The 19,629-nt window shown below is 43.5% G+C and overlaps 1 protein-coding gene and 1 non-coding gene across 6 annotated transcripts in view; both read left to right on the top strand.

The window, feature by feature from the left end:
* Positions 1-19,629, top strand: part of IDE (insulin degrading enzyme) — a 101,395-nt gene that overhangs the window by 39,875 nt on the left and 41,891 nt on the right. For all 5 annotated transcript variants that reach the window (XM_088476916.1, XM_088476912.1, XM_088476913.1 and 2 more), the window contains exons 9-10: positions 1,642-1,733; positions 15,704-15,784. In XM_088476916.1, coding sequence (XP_088333042.1) covers positions 1,642-1,733; positions 15,704-15,784 — 173 coding nt within the window. The remainder of the gene's footprint in view (positions 1-1,641; positions 1,734-15,703; positions 15,785-19,629) is intronic.
* On the top strand, positions 11,697-11,804 carry LOC148518887 (U6 spliceosomal RNA). The gene has a single exon (XR_015878971.1). It is a non-coding gene; the product is annotated as a U6 spliceosomal RNA (small nuclear RNA).

A 19,629-nucleotide genomic window follows, 5' to 3' on the forward strand; every position in this document is an offset into this window, starting at 1 on the left:
GGACAGTCCTCTGCGGTTGCCGCTGCGACCGGACCTTCTGTCTCAGGGTCCCTGTCTTCATCCGGACCTGACTCGGCTGTCTTTGACGGCGTGGCTGTTGAGACGGCCATGTTAAGGTCCAGAGGTTTCTCCAGCTCTGTAGTGCGAACCATGCTCAGAGCTCGGAAACCGTCTTCCGCGAGAATATACCATCGCGTGTGGCATACGTTCTTCCAGTGGTGTAGACCGAGAGGTTATGCACCTAGGGAATTTCGTCTGTCTAGAGTGCTAGCCTTCCTACAAGCGGGACTGGACTATGGGCTTCGCCTTGCTTCTTTGAAGGTGCAGGTTTCTGCCCTGTCTGTCTGGTTCCATCGTAGGATTGCTACAATCCCTGATGTGCACACCTTTATGCAGGGCGTTTTGCGCATTCAGCCACCCTTTGTTCCACCTGTGGCACCTTGGGATTTGGCTGTGGTCCTGAGGGCTCTCCAGGGCCCGCTGTTTGAACCACTGGGATAAGTGGACCTTAAATGGCTAACAGCTAAGACTGTTTTCCTTCTGGCCATCGCTTCGGCCAGACGTGTTTCTGATTTAGGGGCTCTTTCTTGTAGACCCCCTTTCTTGATATTTCATGGGAACAGGGCAGTGCTGCGCACTCGTCCTGAATTTTTGCCCAAAGTTGTTTCACATTAACGAAGCAGGTACAGAGCAGGTAGCTGTCTGCAGAGGCAAGGGGGACACATGAACTGGGCTCTCAAAATTCCTGATGGTTCGGGGCCCCTCAGAATCTCGGGGCCCGGTACAAGTGTCCCCTTTGTCCCCCCTGTCGCCGGACCTGCCCTCTCCCTCTATCCTGTAACTTTCCTCAAGAATTTGTAAAGTAACTTTACAGTGCATCCGGAAAGTATTCACAACGCTTCACTTTTTCCACATTTTGTTATGAAAAATGAATTTATTCCATTTTGGAATAAGGCTGTAACATATCAACATGTGTAAAAGTGAAGCGTTGTGAATACTTTCCGGATTCACTGTATTTTCAGCTAAATGTTCTTGTATGATATAGAGATAATTTTTTGATACATTGTTGATTTTAATAACCTTGTCAATCTGAGGTATAACTGTTAAGTATATTTTATGTAATATTGCATTAATAAAAGGTTACCAGTGGGGGCGATTCAATTGTTTAGCCAACGGCTATTTTTTTTATGACGCGCGACGGAGCAATTCAATTGTTGCTTTGTCTGAGCACGATAGCTGCCGGCGCCAACATTTCTGCTTGCACCATCAGGAGGGGGTGAGAAACCTGTGGTTAGGCCTTTAGACAGGTTTAGCTGTTTTACAACACAAAACCTGGTCTAATAAGGTGTGAAGAGGGAGATTATTAATGAGCGGCCAGAACAATTGAATTGCAAAACTGGGCACTCATCATTGGAATCGCCCCCACTGACTTCCATGCCCTATGGAAGAGCAGGCAACCTGTGGCCTTGTCTTGTTATGACCAAAGAACTCCATAGTGAAATATTCACCACTTTATATAAAGGAATACATATATATATATATATATATATATATATATATATATATATATATAATTCATTGTAGCATGATAATGTTTCCTCCTCCTCCCATGTGTGTAATCTGTGCGCCTGTCTCTTGTAGTGCACGTGGATGACATCATTTTCCACATGTTTCAGTACATCCAAAAACTCAGAAGTCAGGGACCTCAGGAATGGGTCTTCCAGGAGTGCAAGGTACTGACCTCCTATGTAATCTGTCAGCTAATGTGTCCTGTGTAGCGGATCCTTTTCCAAAAAGGTGCGATGATCAATATCAACTGGTATTCGTTTTGTAGTTACAGATGTGTCCTTACACTCCTTTGCTGCAGTCGTGCTAAACAGACCCTCTCGGAGTGCAAAGTCCAGTGAGAATCTAGTAGCTCCAGGTGTCTTTTTGGCATCTCTTTTTGCCGAAAATGCATCTAAGTTGCAATGAAACTAGGACACACCAGCAGACTGTGCTCGTTCATTTGATATGTGACACTTTTATATCTGTATGCGACTGAGTCTCTAAAATTACATATGAAGTGCAGCTTTTTTCATTACAAATTCCGTTGTGCTTCATGTACAGACTCAGGTGCACACAGATATACAAGTGTCACATATCAGATTAATCAGCACAGTCTGCTGGTGCGTCCTATGCGCATTTTCGCCAAAAAAGATGCCTGACGCTGAGTAGCAAGGGACCTGACTGCTCACTCACGACAAGCAAGTCGCGCTGCGTGGCGTACTAAGGCTTAGATGTATGAGGACACATCCGTATGCCACATTTTCCATGCCTTGTTTGTCAATATGGCCATCTACTTACTGTTATATGGACTCTCTGGGGTAAATTTGCTAAATGTCGGTTTTGACTTTTTGGGCAATGTTTTTTCCATCTGTTTTAAAAACCGAACATTTACTAAAGGCAAAACCCACAAAACTACAAACAAACAGCCGACTTTAGAACATCGGACCAACAACATTTTTTTTTTTTTTTTTTTTTTTTGTCTTTTGTTTTTGTGGGCGTTTTGTTTACATACCCAAGAATAGAATCCACAGATTTACGAATGGTTGGTTTTAAAAATGACCAAAAAATGACCGCAAATCGACAGGAAACCCGGCCAAACAATAAACCTGCTTGCGGCAGGCAAGTTTGGGAGAAGCACTGCACAGATCAGTATGATCTGCTTCGTTACTGTATAATGTAAATAAAGGGTTAATTTTTTTTTTTTTTTAATCTGTCATAGGAGTAAATGGGGGAAGCACTGATCGGCTGAGAGATCATATTGATCTGTGCAGTGCTTCTGTTTGGATGGGTTTGCTGTAATTTTTTTACTTCTTTTTGCAGTTGTCTTTGAACTGAAAGATCAAAATCGACAACATTTAGACTGCGCACATCAATGTCTGCTTTCAATTGAAGCTGAAACCCGACAGATGATAAATAGTCAGATTTTTGACGGCGATAACAGTCACCCACTTTCTCTCCTCCTTATAAGGGGTTTTTTTTTTTTTTTTTTTTGGGTATTACAATTTGCCATATTGGAAATGATCAAATATAAACAAATATGTACTATTGTGTAATAACAAAATAAATGCACGTCTGTGCTGTACCATTGACAGATATGTATTATTGTTTCACGGAGACCTTAAAAACTGTCCACTACCTTTCATTTAAACCTAGTCTCCGGGTTTTTACAGTACGTAGTAAGTGTTATTTGATTTCTTAAGGTCTACATTCTAATAATAAAAGTAATAGAAATAAAAATCTGAAAATTTCAAAGACAAAAAATAGTTTTTCTAACATTCCCTAAGCTAGAAAAAAATACCTCACACATGGAAACCGATTAAGGACCTCTTTAAAGAGCACACTCATTTGATAGGTTCTTGCTTCTCATCTTCTTTGTTGGTTGGACCTGTTTACTGATGGGTGGCCTAATCTTGATCAGAGATTTCAGGTTTCCTGCAGTTAACAGTCCCTGTATCCACTTCCTATCTAAGATATGATGAAATGGGAATCCCCATCTAAAGTGGATTCTCCCATAGCACGTAAGAATACAATTAAAACAGTTTACATTGTGCAAGGGGCCTCCCTTGTTTTCCGCTCAGATTCCGCTGTAGTCAGTAAGGCGGTAGAGAGTTGGTCAGAACAATTGGATGAGCTTCTGGAACCTCACAGACTGAAACTGCATTTGCTAATTCTAGTAAAGTATATGAATGAGGTGTTCACATATATGGGGGATGCACTGGGGCTAGAATTTGAGTCTCTGCAGTCCTTGCACGACAGCCCTCAGGCTTTGTAAATCAGAGGATGGCGCTCAGTCCAAGAGTTCACTGCAGTCCTTTCCATATTCTGGAGAGGCCCTGTTTGGTCTCATATAAGAGGAGATTGTTTCCCTAGACCAAAAGATTTTAAGTTTTGACTCCATGGCAAGACAAAGTGTCAAACCCCCAGGAATCAATTTTCAGCTCCATGTTGAGGGCTACAGAGAGGTAAGATGGCTTGGGCAGCTAGGTGTCCAGTTCCAAGCCCTCTGACAAAGAGCATGACAGGTGAGTTGCCCACCTGGGAACTCCAGTGGTGGATGCCTGTCTGCTTCTCTTCTGGGACCAGTGGGTCTATTTCCATTACGCTGAGGTAAGCGGCATCATATGTCGAGGATGTATCTTAGTTCTCCATGGGATCCTGATCAGATGATTTTTCATCCAGGTGATTTTTCTCTACTAAGGAAGGACATCCAGTCCCTTCTTTTAGCCGGATTAGTTATTCCAATTCTGGAACAGCAGAAAGGATTGTGTTTTATTTTCCTTGTAACTTCTATTTCTTTCTGTTTCAGAAATTTGACATTTCCATTTTACCTAGTATACACCTAAGACTGTTTATGACTGCATCCTGAACCTGCAATCCCCTAAACACCATGGAACAGGACAAGTTCATGGTGTCCATGTAAATCAAGGATGCATACTTGTATTTTCCAATCTGGGAAAGGAACACCAGATTTCTAGTTCAGTCCCAATACATTTAGTTTTGCGCTCTGCCTTTGAGACTGGTCACAGTGACAATGGTAATCACAAATGTCATGGCAGCGATGGCTGTCCTTCTCACATCCAGGAAGCTGATTGTCATCACTGACCTGGATGATTTGCTGACCAAGCTGAACTCCTTGGTCTTGTTGCAGACTCATGTTCTAGAGCAGTGGTTCTCAAACCCTGTTCTCAGGACCCCACACAGTTCATATTTTCCAGGTCTCACAGAAGGTACACAGGTGTGTTCATTATTCACTGACACATTTTAAAAGATCTACAGGTGGAGCTAATTATTTCACTTGTGATTCTGTGAGGAGACCTGGAAAACATGCACTGTTTGGGGTCCTGAGGACCGAGTTTGAGAACCTGTGTTCTAGAGTGAGTCCATATATTGGAGTCTCAATTTTAAGGTATAGAACTGGATGATCTGCATGGTAATTTTGTTCACATATATCAGCAAAGGGTTTTATTACCAGAGGACAAAGATACGTTCATTACAGAGACTGAAGTCCCTATTGACTTGCAGACAGAAATATCTTCTTATTTGCATGAATTTCCTGGGGAAAGATGGTGCAATTTGGACAGTTCCATTCAAGGGTGTTCCAGATCAAATTAATATAGAAATTAAACAAGTCTTGCCAAAACTTGACCAGTCAGTTCTTTAGATTGCCCCAAGGGCGACTGAGAGGTGAGAATCTCAAGAGGCAATCTGGCACTGGAGAATGGTCATAATGAAAACCAGTTTTAGGGGCTGGATGGCCATCGTTCTTCACTCCCGGTTAGTGTTTTTAGGGCCTGATTCAGAGCCGGACGCTATTTGCGCTCGCTCGTTCAGAAAAAGGGGCCGGCTATTTAAATTGAGCGCTCGCTCTTTGCGGTCTGTTGACGCCTCTATGTCTGAGCGAGCGAACGAAACATGCGCTCGCTATTTTGAAAAGACGCCCCCTGGCCGCTCGCATCATAAGTCATCTCCACTATTTATTAGATTAATCGAGTACATCGAAAGGCGTCTGAACTGCTCGCAGTGCTTGTGGTTGGATTTTCCTACCGCAATCATGCGAGCAGTTCAGGCTAAGAGACAACCAAGTGACGTGGCTTTGTTAATTATGCACACCCTTAAAATGCCCGTTTTGACCATTTGGCACGCCTGCGTTCGGTTCTCCACTCCCCGTTTTCAAGCACCTTCCCCTGTTACCACCCACAAACGCCTCATCTTGTCAATCAATTTAGCAGGCACTCGCTATTTTGCAAACTCACGTTTTCCGACCGCACTGACTGGTTGGCGCATGCGCATTACGACCCATACGCATGCGCAGATGTGCAAACATCGCTCGGAGCGAACGAGCGGCCGCTTACGAGCGGCACTGAATCAGGCCCTTAGACTGGAAGAGTCGAGCTCCAATAAACGTGCTGGAGCTCATAGCGGTTTTCAACACTGTCAGCAGACACCACTTCTTTAAAGGGCCATGAAAATCCAGTCTAAAAAAGTTTTGATTGTGGTTTACATAAATCACCAGTAGGTGCCAATAAGTGTACCTCAGCCTTGAGGAGATCAGCATGATAATGCATTGGGCGAAGAAAAACATTCCAACTGTCAGAGCGGTTTTCATCCCAGGGATGAAAAAATAAGAAGCAAATTTCTTCAACACACAGACTCTTCAAACCAGGGAATGGTCCTTTCATGGAACAGTCTTTTCGCAGGTGGCAGACTGGTGGGTGCAACAAGATGTTAACTCAGTTAAATCATAGGATGGTGCCCTTCTGCTCCTGGATGAGTTATCCCCAAGCGATTATCTTAGACTGCATATTGGTTCCATGGAGCTTTCATCTGATTTACCTGTTCCCTCCGTTAGCGATGCTTCACTGTTGCTCAGAAAGCTAAAAAGAGACTGTTTTGGTGATTACAGTTGCATGGCATCTGCCTCCGAGACCCGATCTCTTAAGTCAGTGCCCCTCTCATCACTAGAGTTTACCTCGGCTGGCTTTAATTCTTTGGCTGATGACGCAATGTCTCTTGGTGCTACAGATTAATTTTTAGACTGTGACTCAGACCAAGCACAAGACTCTTAGACTGATATGCCTAGAAATTTCCAAGGGGTTTGGAAGATCTATATCTCCTGATGTGAAGTGTAGGGGTTTCATATCTCTTCTTTATGGTTTGCTTTGGGTACTGCAGGAGCAGGTATAAAACTTTGCTCCTATAAAGTTTCAGGTCTCAGCCTTCTTCATTTTCCTGTCATGTCCCTTTTACCTGTAGTTCAGACGTACTCTGAGGAAATGTGTGTGCACCCTCAAAACATTCGCCTCCCTCCCCTTTTCCTATAGCTGACACAGCCTTAAAGCACCCTCCTTTCGAGCCATTGTGTTCAGTGGAGTTAAGTTCCTTACCTGGAAAACAGTCTCAATGTATCCACAGCTAAAAGCGTTTCAGAGCTGGAGGACTCAATCTTTGTAGGTCTCAGTTTTTCCTTTTCCATGTGGACAGGGTTGTCCTTACAACAAGACCTTTACTGTTCAGTCCAAGTTGGTCTCCAGGTTCCATCAGAACCGGATATTGTGATCCCATTGTTAGTAAGTCTCCAGAGGAAGAGTGCTTTCTTCTCTGGATATTGTTAGTGCTTTGTGGACTGTGTCTATGGGACCCAGGATTTGCTAATGCTGATGAATTGGTGGTCTTCATACAGGGATGATCTGCGTCTAAACTGTCCATTTACGGGTGGGTTATTTCTGTAATATACTAGGCTTACTTTGGGGTAGGATATCAATGATTCGGTAGGTGCCTCCGGGACAGCATAGCAACTGCTGAGCAGTTGTGCTGGAGCAGCCTTCGGTGCACACCTTCACAACATTTTACAGATTTCAATACTTTTACATCCAAGGATGGACACCTTTTGGCAGTTTCGCTCCAACCTCTGTGCATAGCCTACCTTAGGGACAGCTTTGGGACATCATCAGTGTTCCAGTATACTCCAACTGGGAGAAGAGAACCTGGATGACCTTTATACTCCTTTTTTTTTTTTTTTCTTGTACATTTGCCGCCTCTTTTGCAAGCAAAGGATTGTTGTATTCATTAAGAGAACGTTTGTTTGTTTTTTTTCTCCTTTCTCTACTCATGGTTCTGTCCTTGAGTTCTGGACTTTTAGTGAAATCTACTGAAGATCCCCGGGCAGCCAATATAGGTATAGAGATGGAGGATCTTCAGTTTTTGACAGTAAATTTAAAGTGCCCAAGCTCCTGCCACATATACGCAATTGTTTCATTATTTACCAGTGGACTTATAGAAAAGAATTTAACTTAAGTAGAACAGTCCCATTATTTCTCCTTCATCCACTAGGGGACACTGGAGTTCAAGACAGTGGGGTATAGACGGTGGTAGAGCAGAGCCTGGCACTTTAAATAATTCAGAAGTGTGACTGGCTCCTCCCCCTCTATGCCCCATCAGCCCCAGTTTTTAGAATGTGCCCTAGAGAGCCGGTCGCACATCAGGCTGTCTCCAGCCTTTTTCATTTTTTTTAATTTTACTTTTATAACAAGCATTGATTACAGGCAGGCTGCTTACTGTGGCAGCCGCCGGGAGGGCACCACACGGCTACTGCAGTCTTTGTCCGGTGACCCTGAGGAGGGGGCAATAACAAATTGAGTCATCGGACTCTGCGAGGCCCGCCACTGCTGACACTGGCATGTGTCCGGGTTCCTTGCCGCCCCCTCAGCCCAGCATCCCGGCCGCAGCAGTCCGTAAGTATATCCCACCACTCCTGACTAGCTGGAGTGGTGGGTCAAAAACGCTGGGCTCAGGAGCAGCGGCTATTACAGCCTCCTTCCCCCTGTCAGTAAACTGGCAGTGTCGGAGCTGCTTACGTGACCCGCCGCTGCACTCTGCAGTCAGGGGCCGGGTCTCTATTAGCCACTAATTCCCCCTCCTATTTAATGAGGGGAGGACCGTCTGGCAGTGAGTCACTATAGGTGCGTCTGCGTGGAATAAGTAGCCGCGCCGGGGCTTGTACCGTAGAAGCTCCGGCGACGGCATTAACGGGGGCACTTAGACACCGCTTCAGCGCAGCTGTCTGTAATCTAGCAGCCGCTAAGCGGCTGTCAGTTATCACAGCGGCGGTGCTTAAACAGAGGCATGCTCTCCCTCCTCTTATAACGGAGGAGACGCTGCACCGCTGATCATAAAGCGCTGACAGGCCGTTGGGCGCGCAGTAGTCCTCCCAAAATGAAAATGGGAGGTGTAGTGCCAAATGCCCGCCATTAGCGGCAACTGTAACAAAGTTAGCACTATTCCCGGCGGTGCGGAGGCGTGGCTTAGGTCCGGCGGCCATTACTACTCCCGGGGAGCAGGTGCCGCAATTGCTTCTAAGCCTCTCGCTTAGTTGGCGCGCAGTACAGTGCAGGTTTACGCTCTTGGCAGTGTAGAGAGAGGTCTGGGCCCCTGTAGAGGCTGTAACCTTAAACACCAATTCCGCTGCTACAGCTAGTACAAGGTAGCCTAATGTAATATGACATGCCTACATGGGGAAGTATGTGTTTATACATGTATGTATATGCGGGGCCTTCCTGCATGTGTGTGCATTTGTGTATGTGTGTGTGTATGTTTATGTAAAATGTGTGTGTGTGTGTATATATATATATATATATATATATATATATATATATATATATATGTCTTATTGCCAGTATTGTCTACTGAATTGATGGCGCAGCGGAATACGCTGTGCTGTGTAGAATCTGTTAAAAAAAAAAAAAAAAAAATGAATATATGTATAACTCCCCTGTGCATAGCAGTAGCATATATGGGCAGCGGCAGAATCTAGATAGAACCTAGTTTGGTCTCTATAATAGTATACTGCTGGAATAGATTATGCTGATGCATACTGAGCGAATTACAAACCTACGCACGCAGTGTAGCAGTCTTCCTGCTTACTGAGTTACGCAGCGGCAAGGTCCATATAGAACTTGAATGGTGGTCAGATTCCACAATGAATTGTTAGAAGAGAGAGCACTGCAAAACAGTCGGCCCCATAACTATCCTGATTCCTAACTGCTGCCCTACGTCATTGTGATGTTACTGTGTAGAGGATAGTTATAACCATTTTACGATTGTCTATCTCAACATGGCTGCAGGAGTCTGTTTGATTAAGTTTTAATCAGTACTCATATTAAAGAGCAGCACCTCTACATATCATGGGACCCGCCGCCACTATTATACAGTGAGTGTTCGGGCCCCTGACACTAGCTCAGGGCGGAACATGCCGCAGCCTAATACAGAGGCTGTGTCCGTGTCACTTGCCCTCCGCATGATCTGCCGATTAATCTATGTCTGTGTCAAATAGACCTGTATACATCAGTGTACTGCACTGAGGTAGTCTCTTTGATTCCCACTTCGAAAAAGTGGGTTCAACTGGAGCTCAAATGGCTCACCCGATAAGGCGAGTACACCAGCGACAGAAGTGTCCCAGGATCAAAACCGGTCTGGGACATCACGCTGTTGAAATATCCAGGCCCCTACGCCGTAGCAGAATGACGGCCACACGCGGCACATGAGCAGTCTCCCTGCGTGGAGGTAAGCCACATGTATGTATATATTTGTATTTTATACATAAGCCCTACTTTAGAACATATACATATGTCTGGAGTGAAGTTTGTCCTGGGCTCAACCAAGGTCTTGGCTCAGTTCATTCCATGGCTCTACCTGTTGCTCATGTTAAATATTATTGTCACCTATTGATCTTGATGTAGGTACGCGTATAGTATCGCTTCTTATCCTTACCGTAAAGGCAGAGGAGGATCTGTTATCAGTTTTGTCTGTTACCTGGCATATTTTAAAAGAAGGATCCTGCGATTGGAGACTGCTCTCCTGATGCTGTAGTTTGGTACAATAACTATATCCATATACCGTATATATAATATGGTGGCTCTGTAGACTAGAGTCATGTTTTGCAGTTTACATTGTGTATATATATATATATATATATATATATATATTTTCTATTAATAATAATATAGCATGATAATCTCCTAGTGCAGGAGTCTGACAAGTAAGTTTCCTATATTGGTACTAACTCTTCCCTTCAAAGAGATTGCCTTCTCATGCAACTATGTTCTCTAGGTGTACGTGTGTATATACACTGATATATTCACATTCCTTGTATGAATATTTACTAATAATTGGGAAAACCTGTTTTTTAACCCTAGCTGGGGTTATTGCTACAGATATATCCTTCTTTACTTGGGGTAATTAAGGCACTCTATGTCTAGGTACAGGTGCCTTTCTCAGTATAGGTTCTAGTACTCAAGATTATTGTTTTGTCAATATCTCAATTAAATGAGGCTATAAAGTGGCCACTAGATACACTTCCTATCAGTACATGGGGAATCCAGGTTCTATACCACCCTCAGGACCTAATTGTTTAAATGACAACAGACTGCAGTTACTGCTCCTGTGCCTGAAGGCCTAGGGCCACCCGCCGATTAGATGGGTGAGTATCAAGTAAAACCTTGGACCTGCGGTTCAATTTCGAATCCTTCACGTTGTGATCACTATAACTTTCAAGGGTCACCGGTGGGGATCCATCATCAAATATGTAATATTTCTGTGTGTATCTTTACCGGTACAAGGTCTTATTTAAATCCGCCTTTTAACTAATATGCACTTCACCATTATAAGTATGAATGTACAGATACACTAGCAGACCGTATTTGGGGTATATGTATAATCTCTATATGCATACACATCCCTAATGTAACAAGCTCAGGTTTAGAGTCCTGTTGTACAACCTTCTTGTCTCCACTAACAATTTGCTAGTTTTCTACAGTATTTCCTAAGACAACATCGCCAGACTGAAGTCCGTGCTGTAGAGCATTGCTTTTTAGCCCACTGAACTACTCTCTATACCTGACGTGACGGGTTGCTGTGAGAGGGAAAAGGTCAGTGACATTCTACATAGCGTCTAGAGGGATTCTGGTTACTCACAGGTAAGCGGTACCTCACTAATTCCTTGGAAGAGGCTACTATTTCATGCAACCTGGCATTACAAGTCTCCCTTCCGTACCCTAGCTGCAGTCCTAGCAGCCATCCGCTCTCGTAATCAGTTGGCTCTACTACACTTTAGAGCTTTCCTGGCGTGTGGGTGCATAGTTCCAACATTGAGAGTGCTCGCTTCAGCAGCACATATTCTAAAAATTGGAACGATACAGAGAAGATTTGCATGGCCCCTGCGCAAGGATGACACGCATTTTCGTGAAGCATTCCATACTTGTCACTTTATTCTACTAGAATTTGTTGGAGTTATAAAGGACTGTAGCACTTCTATGGGCTAAGGCACTTCTTTACATTAAAGTGTGCGGTCATTATGTTTTGCGTTGGGAGCCTGATTCCTGTTCAGTATCTTTGGATATTTTCATCACACTGACAGGTACCTGATGGTTACCTTTATGGTTGTCCTAGTTCTCTAGCCTTGCTGTATGGGATGCTTCCATATATTGGTAGCTCTCCCTGGGTGGCTGTTGCATCCGTGCTTTTTAACTGCCAGGGTATCCGGGTTGTTTTTCATACTAATGTTCGGGCCAGCAGTTTGTACTGACGACGCACTTCCATCATGAGGGACGTTGTCTGTTGTTTGGGGTCGTTGCTGTTTTCTTTTCAGGCCGGCACAGGGCGTGTGCCGTATAGTCCCCGCCTGAGGCGCCCCATACACTAGTTTGAGACCCGCCCCAAGCGGTAGAGACGTCTTTATAGGCAGGCAACTGATGAGCTGCCAGACACTCTGCCAGTGGTCTGGTATGGGGATTTATAACTGCAGGGTTTCCGTTGCTGTTTGATCCCTCTGTTTCAGAGTGGTGGTACTGCTGTCTGATCCTCTGAAAGAATTGAGACCACAATTCCTTTCAAAGCCGCCTCTGCCTCATACCCTGTGGGGTCTCTATTTGTTGGAGACTTCCTTCCGCTGGTTGACAACCTTATAGTAGTTGGGTCTCGAGAATGGTCCAGGGCGACTGTTCGGTCTTGACTTTTTCCTCCCTGTATACTCTTGTTAGGAGTCTGTGGACAGGATCAGCTCTGTATCTGTAGATTGGTATTATTATACGTATATCTATATGTATTCTGTCCAGCACTGCTGGAGGTCTTCTGTCGACGACTTATACAGTTTGCTATGTTCGACTATGGTTCGGACTTGGTCTGTTTTCAGCTGGGCTTACGCTGTTTTTGATGTTTTCATCTGCGGGTGTTCTTTCGCTAGCCGTTGTTCCATTCGAATTACGCTGTAGGTTGTGGAATTTCTGTGGCTGTTTAGCAAGGACTTTTGATTGTCTCCTCTGCTCTGCGATACTTGATCCTCAGCTCTTGCCTTTCCATTGTGCCTACGGTTCTTGGCGATCCTGGTTTTCGGTTTTGCCAAAGGGTCTGCAAGTTCTCCGCGTTTCCCACCCGGGAGGTTGGCTTTGGGACGTCCCCACTGTCTTGAACTCCAGTGTCCCCTAGTGGATGAAGGAGAAAACAGGATTTTGATACTTACCGATAAATCCCTTTCTCCGATTCCACAGGGGACACTGGACGCCCACCCAGCGCTGTGTACCTGCCGTGTTTAGTTCCTTATATGGTTGTGTGACTGCATGTGTTCCGTGCAGTGGGTTCCTCGGTTCTCCTTCAGTCTGTATTGTTCCGTTCTGTGTTCATCTCCTTCTCCTCATTTACCTATTGTCTTCCGTCTCCTCTCGGGCTCAGTTCTTAAACTGGGGCTGATGGGGCATAGAGGGGGAGGAGCCAGTCACACTTCTGAATTATTTAAAGTGCCAGGCTCTGCTCTACCACCGTCTATACCCCACTGTCTTGAACTCCAGTGTCCCCTGTGGAATCGGAGAAAGGTATTTATCGGTAAGTACCAAAATCCTGTTTTCTCTACTGTACTCTGGTTTTGCATTGATTTTTGTTCCTAAGTAATAGAAGTGGGTATGGGGTTATAGGCTCCATTACATACTATTAGTAGCGTTTTGAAAATCCTAGTATGCATTGATTTGACACCATTGGGTAAGTGGTCTTACGGTCTTCTATTTTCCTTATTGCGTGTACAGATATTTGTTTATTTTGGGTTGAAACATCTTTAAAGTTTAGTTTGGGTGGAGTTGACAACAATGAGTAAAATGCAAAGCTCCACTTATACTCCTTTCACACTGCCAGCAAATAACCCGGGTTATTGTACGTGAACGCACAGCAACCCGGGTTACTGTGCAGTGTGAAAGGGCCCAGTTGAAATAACCCCTGTCGAGCGGCCCGGCATTTCAACTCTGGTAACAAGCAAGGTTGAACGCGAGTTCAACCTGGCATGACCCGGGTCCCGTTCATCTCCAAGCATCGGCTCAGCAGTGATGGCGGTGGCATCATCGAACCGGCATTATTGCCTGGTCAGGCTATCAGTCTGAACGGGGTCTCAGCCGGGTCGCACCCGAGATGGACTCATGTACAAATCCCGGGTGCGACCTGGCATTTGCGATGTGAAAAGGAAGGGGTATTACTTACCTTCTGCGCTACAGTAAGCTGATCTTTTTGGTCACCATGTAGGTCCAATAGTTCAGGGCTTTTTGCAAACACTGAAGCATCAAAGCTGCTCTGACTCATGGTAAAAAGAGAAGTTTAAAACTCAACGGAATATGCTGGCCCTATAGAAGTATCGGTTATTAAATAAATAATGGCAGGCAGAGAAGAATGGAACTTTTCCTTGAAGCCTTCATACATATATCCAGTTTTAGGTAGTTCTGCACCAGAGGGGAGTCTAACTTGCTTCAGCAAGATAAATCCTTTTTTTTTTTTTTTTTCTTTTTTCTTTTTATTACCAGTTATTTATATAGCGCACACATATTCCGCAGCGCTTACCAGAGAATATTTGGCCATTCACATCAGTCCCTGCCCCAGTGGAGCTTACACTCTATATTCCCTATCACATGCACATACACATACACACTAGGGTTAAGTTTTTCGTTAGGAGCCAATTAACCTACCAGTATATTTTTGGAGTGTGGGAGGAAACCAGAGCACCCGGAGGAAACCCACACAAGCACAGGGAGAATATACAAACTCCACACAGTTAGGGCCGTAGTGGGTAATGAACCCACAACCTCAGTGCTGTGAGGCAGTAATGCTAACCATTACACCACCTGTGCTGCCCAACTCTTTGGTGGGTATCCAACTAGATGCAATATTTTCACTATTCTCCCAATATTTCTTTAGTTTTTGTGGCCATCGCGATAAAACTACTACTTTCAGTTGTGATGTTTTTGAGGTAACCAATTGCAAGTGGGTTTCCGGAAAAATCTCCCGAATACAGACCAATCATGCAAATAAAGAGCGGGAACTTATCGCTTTGCTGCTGTTACCTCATACTATGTAAGAGTTACTGGCACCATTTTGACCAGCAGCTTGGAGAGACTGGTGGAGCAGCGTTTGGATTGCCTGCTACAGCAGGAGAAGAGGAGACCAGACACAGCAGAGAGAGGAGCAGTAGAGAAAAAAACATTTTCCTAAAGGTCGTAAAAACCTTAGAAATGAAAAAAAAACAAAACAATGCATGTTGAGAATCACTGTTGCGTACAGAAACCATAAATTTGTTGACAGTCAAGATTCCTGAAACTAGACTGTACTTTTCTGAGTAAGCGAAAATAAATCACCCAAAAAAGCCAGCCCATACCCCCCAAAAATTCTCCCTTGCTTGTAATTGTATGGCTTTTACGCGAAAAGGCAGTGTTTTACTATGGAGAGGAGTTTTTCTCCCGAAAAGGAAAATTGGAGATAGTCTGGATAGGGAGAAGTTATCTCGGCAAAAATTACTGCGAGTTAACTGAAGAAAACTGGTTATCGTATCTAAATGGATACCCTCCCGGGTTTATAGAAGTGGAGTTGTTGCCCTTAGCAACCAATCAGATTCTAGCTATTATCTTCTAGAAGGTGCTAGATACTTGATAAGCAGAATCTGATTGTTTGCAACATCTCCACTTCTATAAACCCGCACTTCAGTATGTGTTCCTCTTACTTTGCATAGAATTCTTCCATTAATTCCATATCTTGTCTCTATGTGGAAAAAAAGAGGACTCCAGTGTTCTGTCACACTCATGTGCGAAGGGATTGCTGAATGTTTGCATTAATGCTTTCCTCATTCTTCTTTTAGGACCTGAATGCAGTTTCCTTTCGATTTAAAGACAAAGAGCACCCACGTGGATACACCTCAAAGGTTTCTGGATTGTTACATGTAAGTGTTCCAAAATGTTCACCTAAACAAACTTTTTATATAGCATTGTATGATTTTTTTTTGCCCTCTTTTTCTGTATTCCTTGATGTACAAATACAGTATTGTCATTATCTGTGCCACCCACAGCCTTTGCTACATTACAGCTTCCAGGCACCTCAGTCACCCAACATGTGATCAGATAGGTTTGTCACCCTGTGGCCCTGCTGAGCCTATAACCTAGCTTCTGGGGTATATAGTCATTTTGGGAATGTATGCTTATTTACACGGCATGAGTCTGTATAAATAATATCGTACCATTTTTAAAGAAATATTTCAGCTTTTCCAATTCACGTTTAGTCACCCTAGATGTCATTAATCAATGATTGCCTGATTTATTACATTCAATTGTAGACACACATAGGAACTAAGGGGTCAATTCAATTAGCTTGGAGGGGGGCGACTTGCCACTGCAGTGGGGTAGAAACGCCAGTAACTGCAGCCCGATCTCGCCCCAGACCCTATGGGGCTGCAGACAAAAAGTGTCTATTCTCTTTTGCGTCCGTATCGTTTATCAGATAACTAGTGAATGAGTTTACGGAACGTTACGTCTGAGGAGTTTCTATGCTTTCAGCTTAGTTAGATTTGTTATACAAGGATCTATAGGCCAGATTATCTGTATTTTTTTTTTTTTTTCCAGCGTCACTGAATCATGAACAAGTGGATTTAAGGACAAACCATAATAATTACACATTGTGTGCAGCCATTTTAAGTCACAAAGTCAGAATCTTGAAAATTCAGCCTACACACCAGGATCCAGTCTCACAAAGGCAGTCTGTTACTGGTTCTTAGTGAATGGGTTACCTGGATCCTGATGAATTTTCATTAAGCCAGTGTTTACCAAACTCATTCCTCAGGGAGCACTAACAGTGCATGTTTTCCAGGTCTCCTCACAGATTCACAAGTGAAATAATTAGCTCCACCTGTGTATCTTTTAAAATGTGTCAGGCAGTAACGAATACACCTGTGCACCAACTAGGAAAAATAGTAAACATGCACTGTTAGTGGTCCCCGTGGAATGAGTTTGGGAAACACTGCCCTAATTTATCAAAATGGCTGCATCTGTTGTGTGTGTTTGTTTGTGCACCTCAGTGCCATTTGTATTCTGACACATTTTGGGTTTTTTATGGTTTCCCGAATCAGATATATACTCCTGAAAGTGTGTGTGTATGTATATATGTGTATATATGTGTATATATATATATATATATATCAGTCAGGTAAATAAATAAACCACCACAATGGCTTTGAAATTAAACAAACAAGATGTGCTTTAACTGCAGACTTTCAGATTTAATTTGAGGGTAATTACATCCAAATCAGGTGAACGGTGTAGGAATTACAACAGTTTCTATATGTGCCTCCCACTTTTTAAGGGGCCAAAAGTAATGGGACAAACTAAACAATCCTAAATCTAACTTTCACTTTTTAATACTTTGTTGCAAATCCTTTGCAGGCAATTACAACCTGAAGTCTGGAACGCATAGACCTCACCAGACGCTGGGTTTCATCCCTGGTGATGCTCTGCCAGGCCTCTACTGCAAGTGTCTTCAGTTCCTGCTTGTTCTTGGGGCATTTTCCCTTCAGTTTTGTCTTCATCAAGTGAAATGCATACTCAATCGGATTCAGGTCAGGGGATTGACTTGGCCATTGCATAACATTCCTCTTTTTAGCCTTAAAAAACGCTTTGGTTGCTTTTGCAGTATGCTTCGGGTCATTGTCCATCTGCACTGTGAAGCGCCGTCCAATGAGTTCTGAAGCATTTGACTGAATAGGAGCATATAATATTGCCCGAAACACTTCAGAATTCATTCTGCTGCTTTTGTCAGCAGTCACATCATCAATAAATACAAGGGAACCGGTTCCATTGGCAGCCATACATGCCCACGCCATGACACTACCACCACCATGCTTCACTGATGAGGTGGTATGTTTTGGATCATAAGCAGTTCCTTTCCTTCTCCATATTCTTCTCTTCACATCACTCTGGTACAAGTTGATCTTTGTCTCATCTGTCCATAGGATGTTGTTCCAGAACTGTAATGGCTTTTTTAAATGTTGTTTGGCAAACTCTAATCTGGTCTTCCTGTTTTTGTGGCTCACCAATGGTTTACATCTTGTGGTGAACCCTCTATATTCACTCTTGTGAAGTCTTCTCTTGATTGTTGACTTTGACACATATACACCTGCCTCCTGGAGAGTGTTCTTTATTTGGCCAACTGTTGTGAAGGGGTTTTTCTTCACCAGGGAAATAATTCTTCTGTCATCCACCACAGTTGTTTTCCGGGTCTTTTGGTGTTGCTGAGCTCTCCGGTGCGTTCTTTCTTTTTAAGAATGTTCCAAACAGTTGATTTGGCCACACCTAATGTTTTTGCTAACTCTCTGATGGGTTTGTTTTGATTTTTCAGCCTAATGATGGCTTGCTTCACTGATAGTGACATCTCTTTGGATCTCATATTGAGAGTCGACAGCAACTGATTCCAAATGCATATGTCACACCTAGAATCAACTCCAGACCTTTTACCTGCTTAATTGATAATGAAATAACAAGGGAATAGCCCACACCTGTTCATGAAATAGCTTTTGAGTTGATTCCCATTACTTTTGGCCCCTTAAAAAGTGGGAGGCACATATACAAACCATTGTAATTCCTACACCGTTCACCTGATTTGGATGTAATTACCCTCAAATGAAATCTGAAAGTCTGCAGTTAAAGCACATCTTGTTTGTTTCATTTCAAAGCCATTGTGGTGGTGAATAGAGGCCAAAATGTGAAAATTCTGTCAATGTCCCAATATTTATGCACCTGACTGTATGTGTATATATATGCCCTCACAACCTTCAAGAAATAGTTGTTACACACATTTACTTACAATTTTGCAAGATTCCATACATCTATTTCTCTGTGTGTTATCATGATGCATTTATTAACTCTTTTACAGCTCTTTATATGCTGTTTAAGGACTTTAGGACCTGATTCAGTGTTGTACATAAGGCAGTAACAGCTGCAAAATGATGCCAATGCAACAGGAGGCGTCTTGTGTAAATAGATGCCTCATACTGGCTTCTGTGATCAGCTGCTGCACCCAAGGACGCAGCATAGAATCACAATCTGGCAGAAATCGGCCATCTGAGTAAACCTTAGCTTACTCAAAATGGCCACCGCATCTCCTCTGCTAGGGCCAGGAAATCTGTGTAAGAAGACGCAGACACTGGCCTCTGCATGCCCAGCAGGACGTCTCAACCCTGTCCTCGCCCCCAAGCCTGTCAATCTGGTTGCGGCTTCTCAGACACTGCTACTGGAGCCGCAGCTGCATTGCAGCACATGCTCATTGCGGCTACAGTGCATGCCCAGTTAATCCACCATCTGAGTAGTAGGAAGTATGTAGGTTTGCCTACATTCCTGAATTATACCCCTAGGGGTATGTTTACTAAAGTGAGAGTTTTTAGAAGTGGAGATGTTGCCTATAGCAACCAATCAGAGTCTACTTAACATTTAACTAGCACTTTCTAGAAGATAATAGCTAGAATCTGGTTGCTATGGGCAAAATCTCCATTTTTAAAAACACTCACTTTAGTAAATATACCCCCAGTGTCTAAACAGAACCCACCTGCTTTGTCATACAGTTCTTTATATACTGAACGTGTAAACTCTCTCTTCAAATACAGTAAGTACGTGGTGAAAAATATGTGGACACTTATTCTATTCAGTGTATTTGGCCATTTCAGCCACACTCATTGCTAACACGGATACAGCCATGTAGTCACCATAATCAAACATTAGCAATAGAATGGTTTTTACTGTAGAG

Source organism: Taudactylus pleione, unplaced genomic scaffold (assembly GCF_031769625.1).
Source record: "Taudactylus pleione unplaced genomic scaffold, aTauple2 ptg000198l, whole genome shotgun sequence".
Lineage (NCBI taxonomy): Eukaryota > Metazoa > Chordata > Amphibia > Anura > Myobatrachidae > Taudactylus > Taudactylus pleione.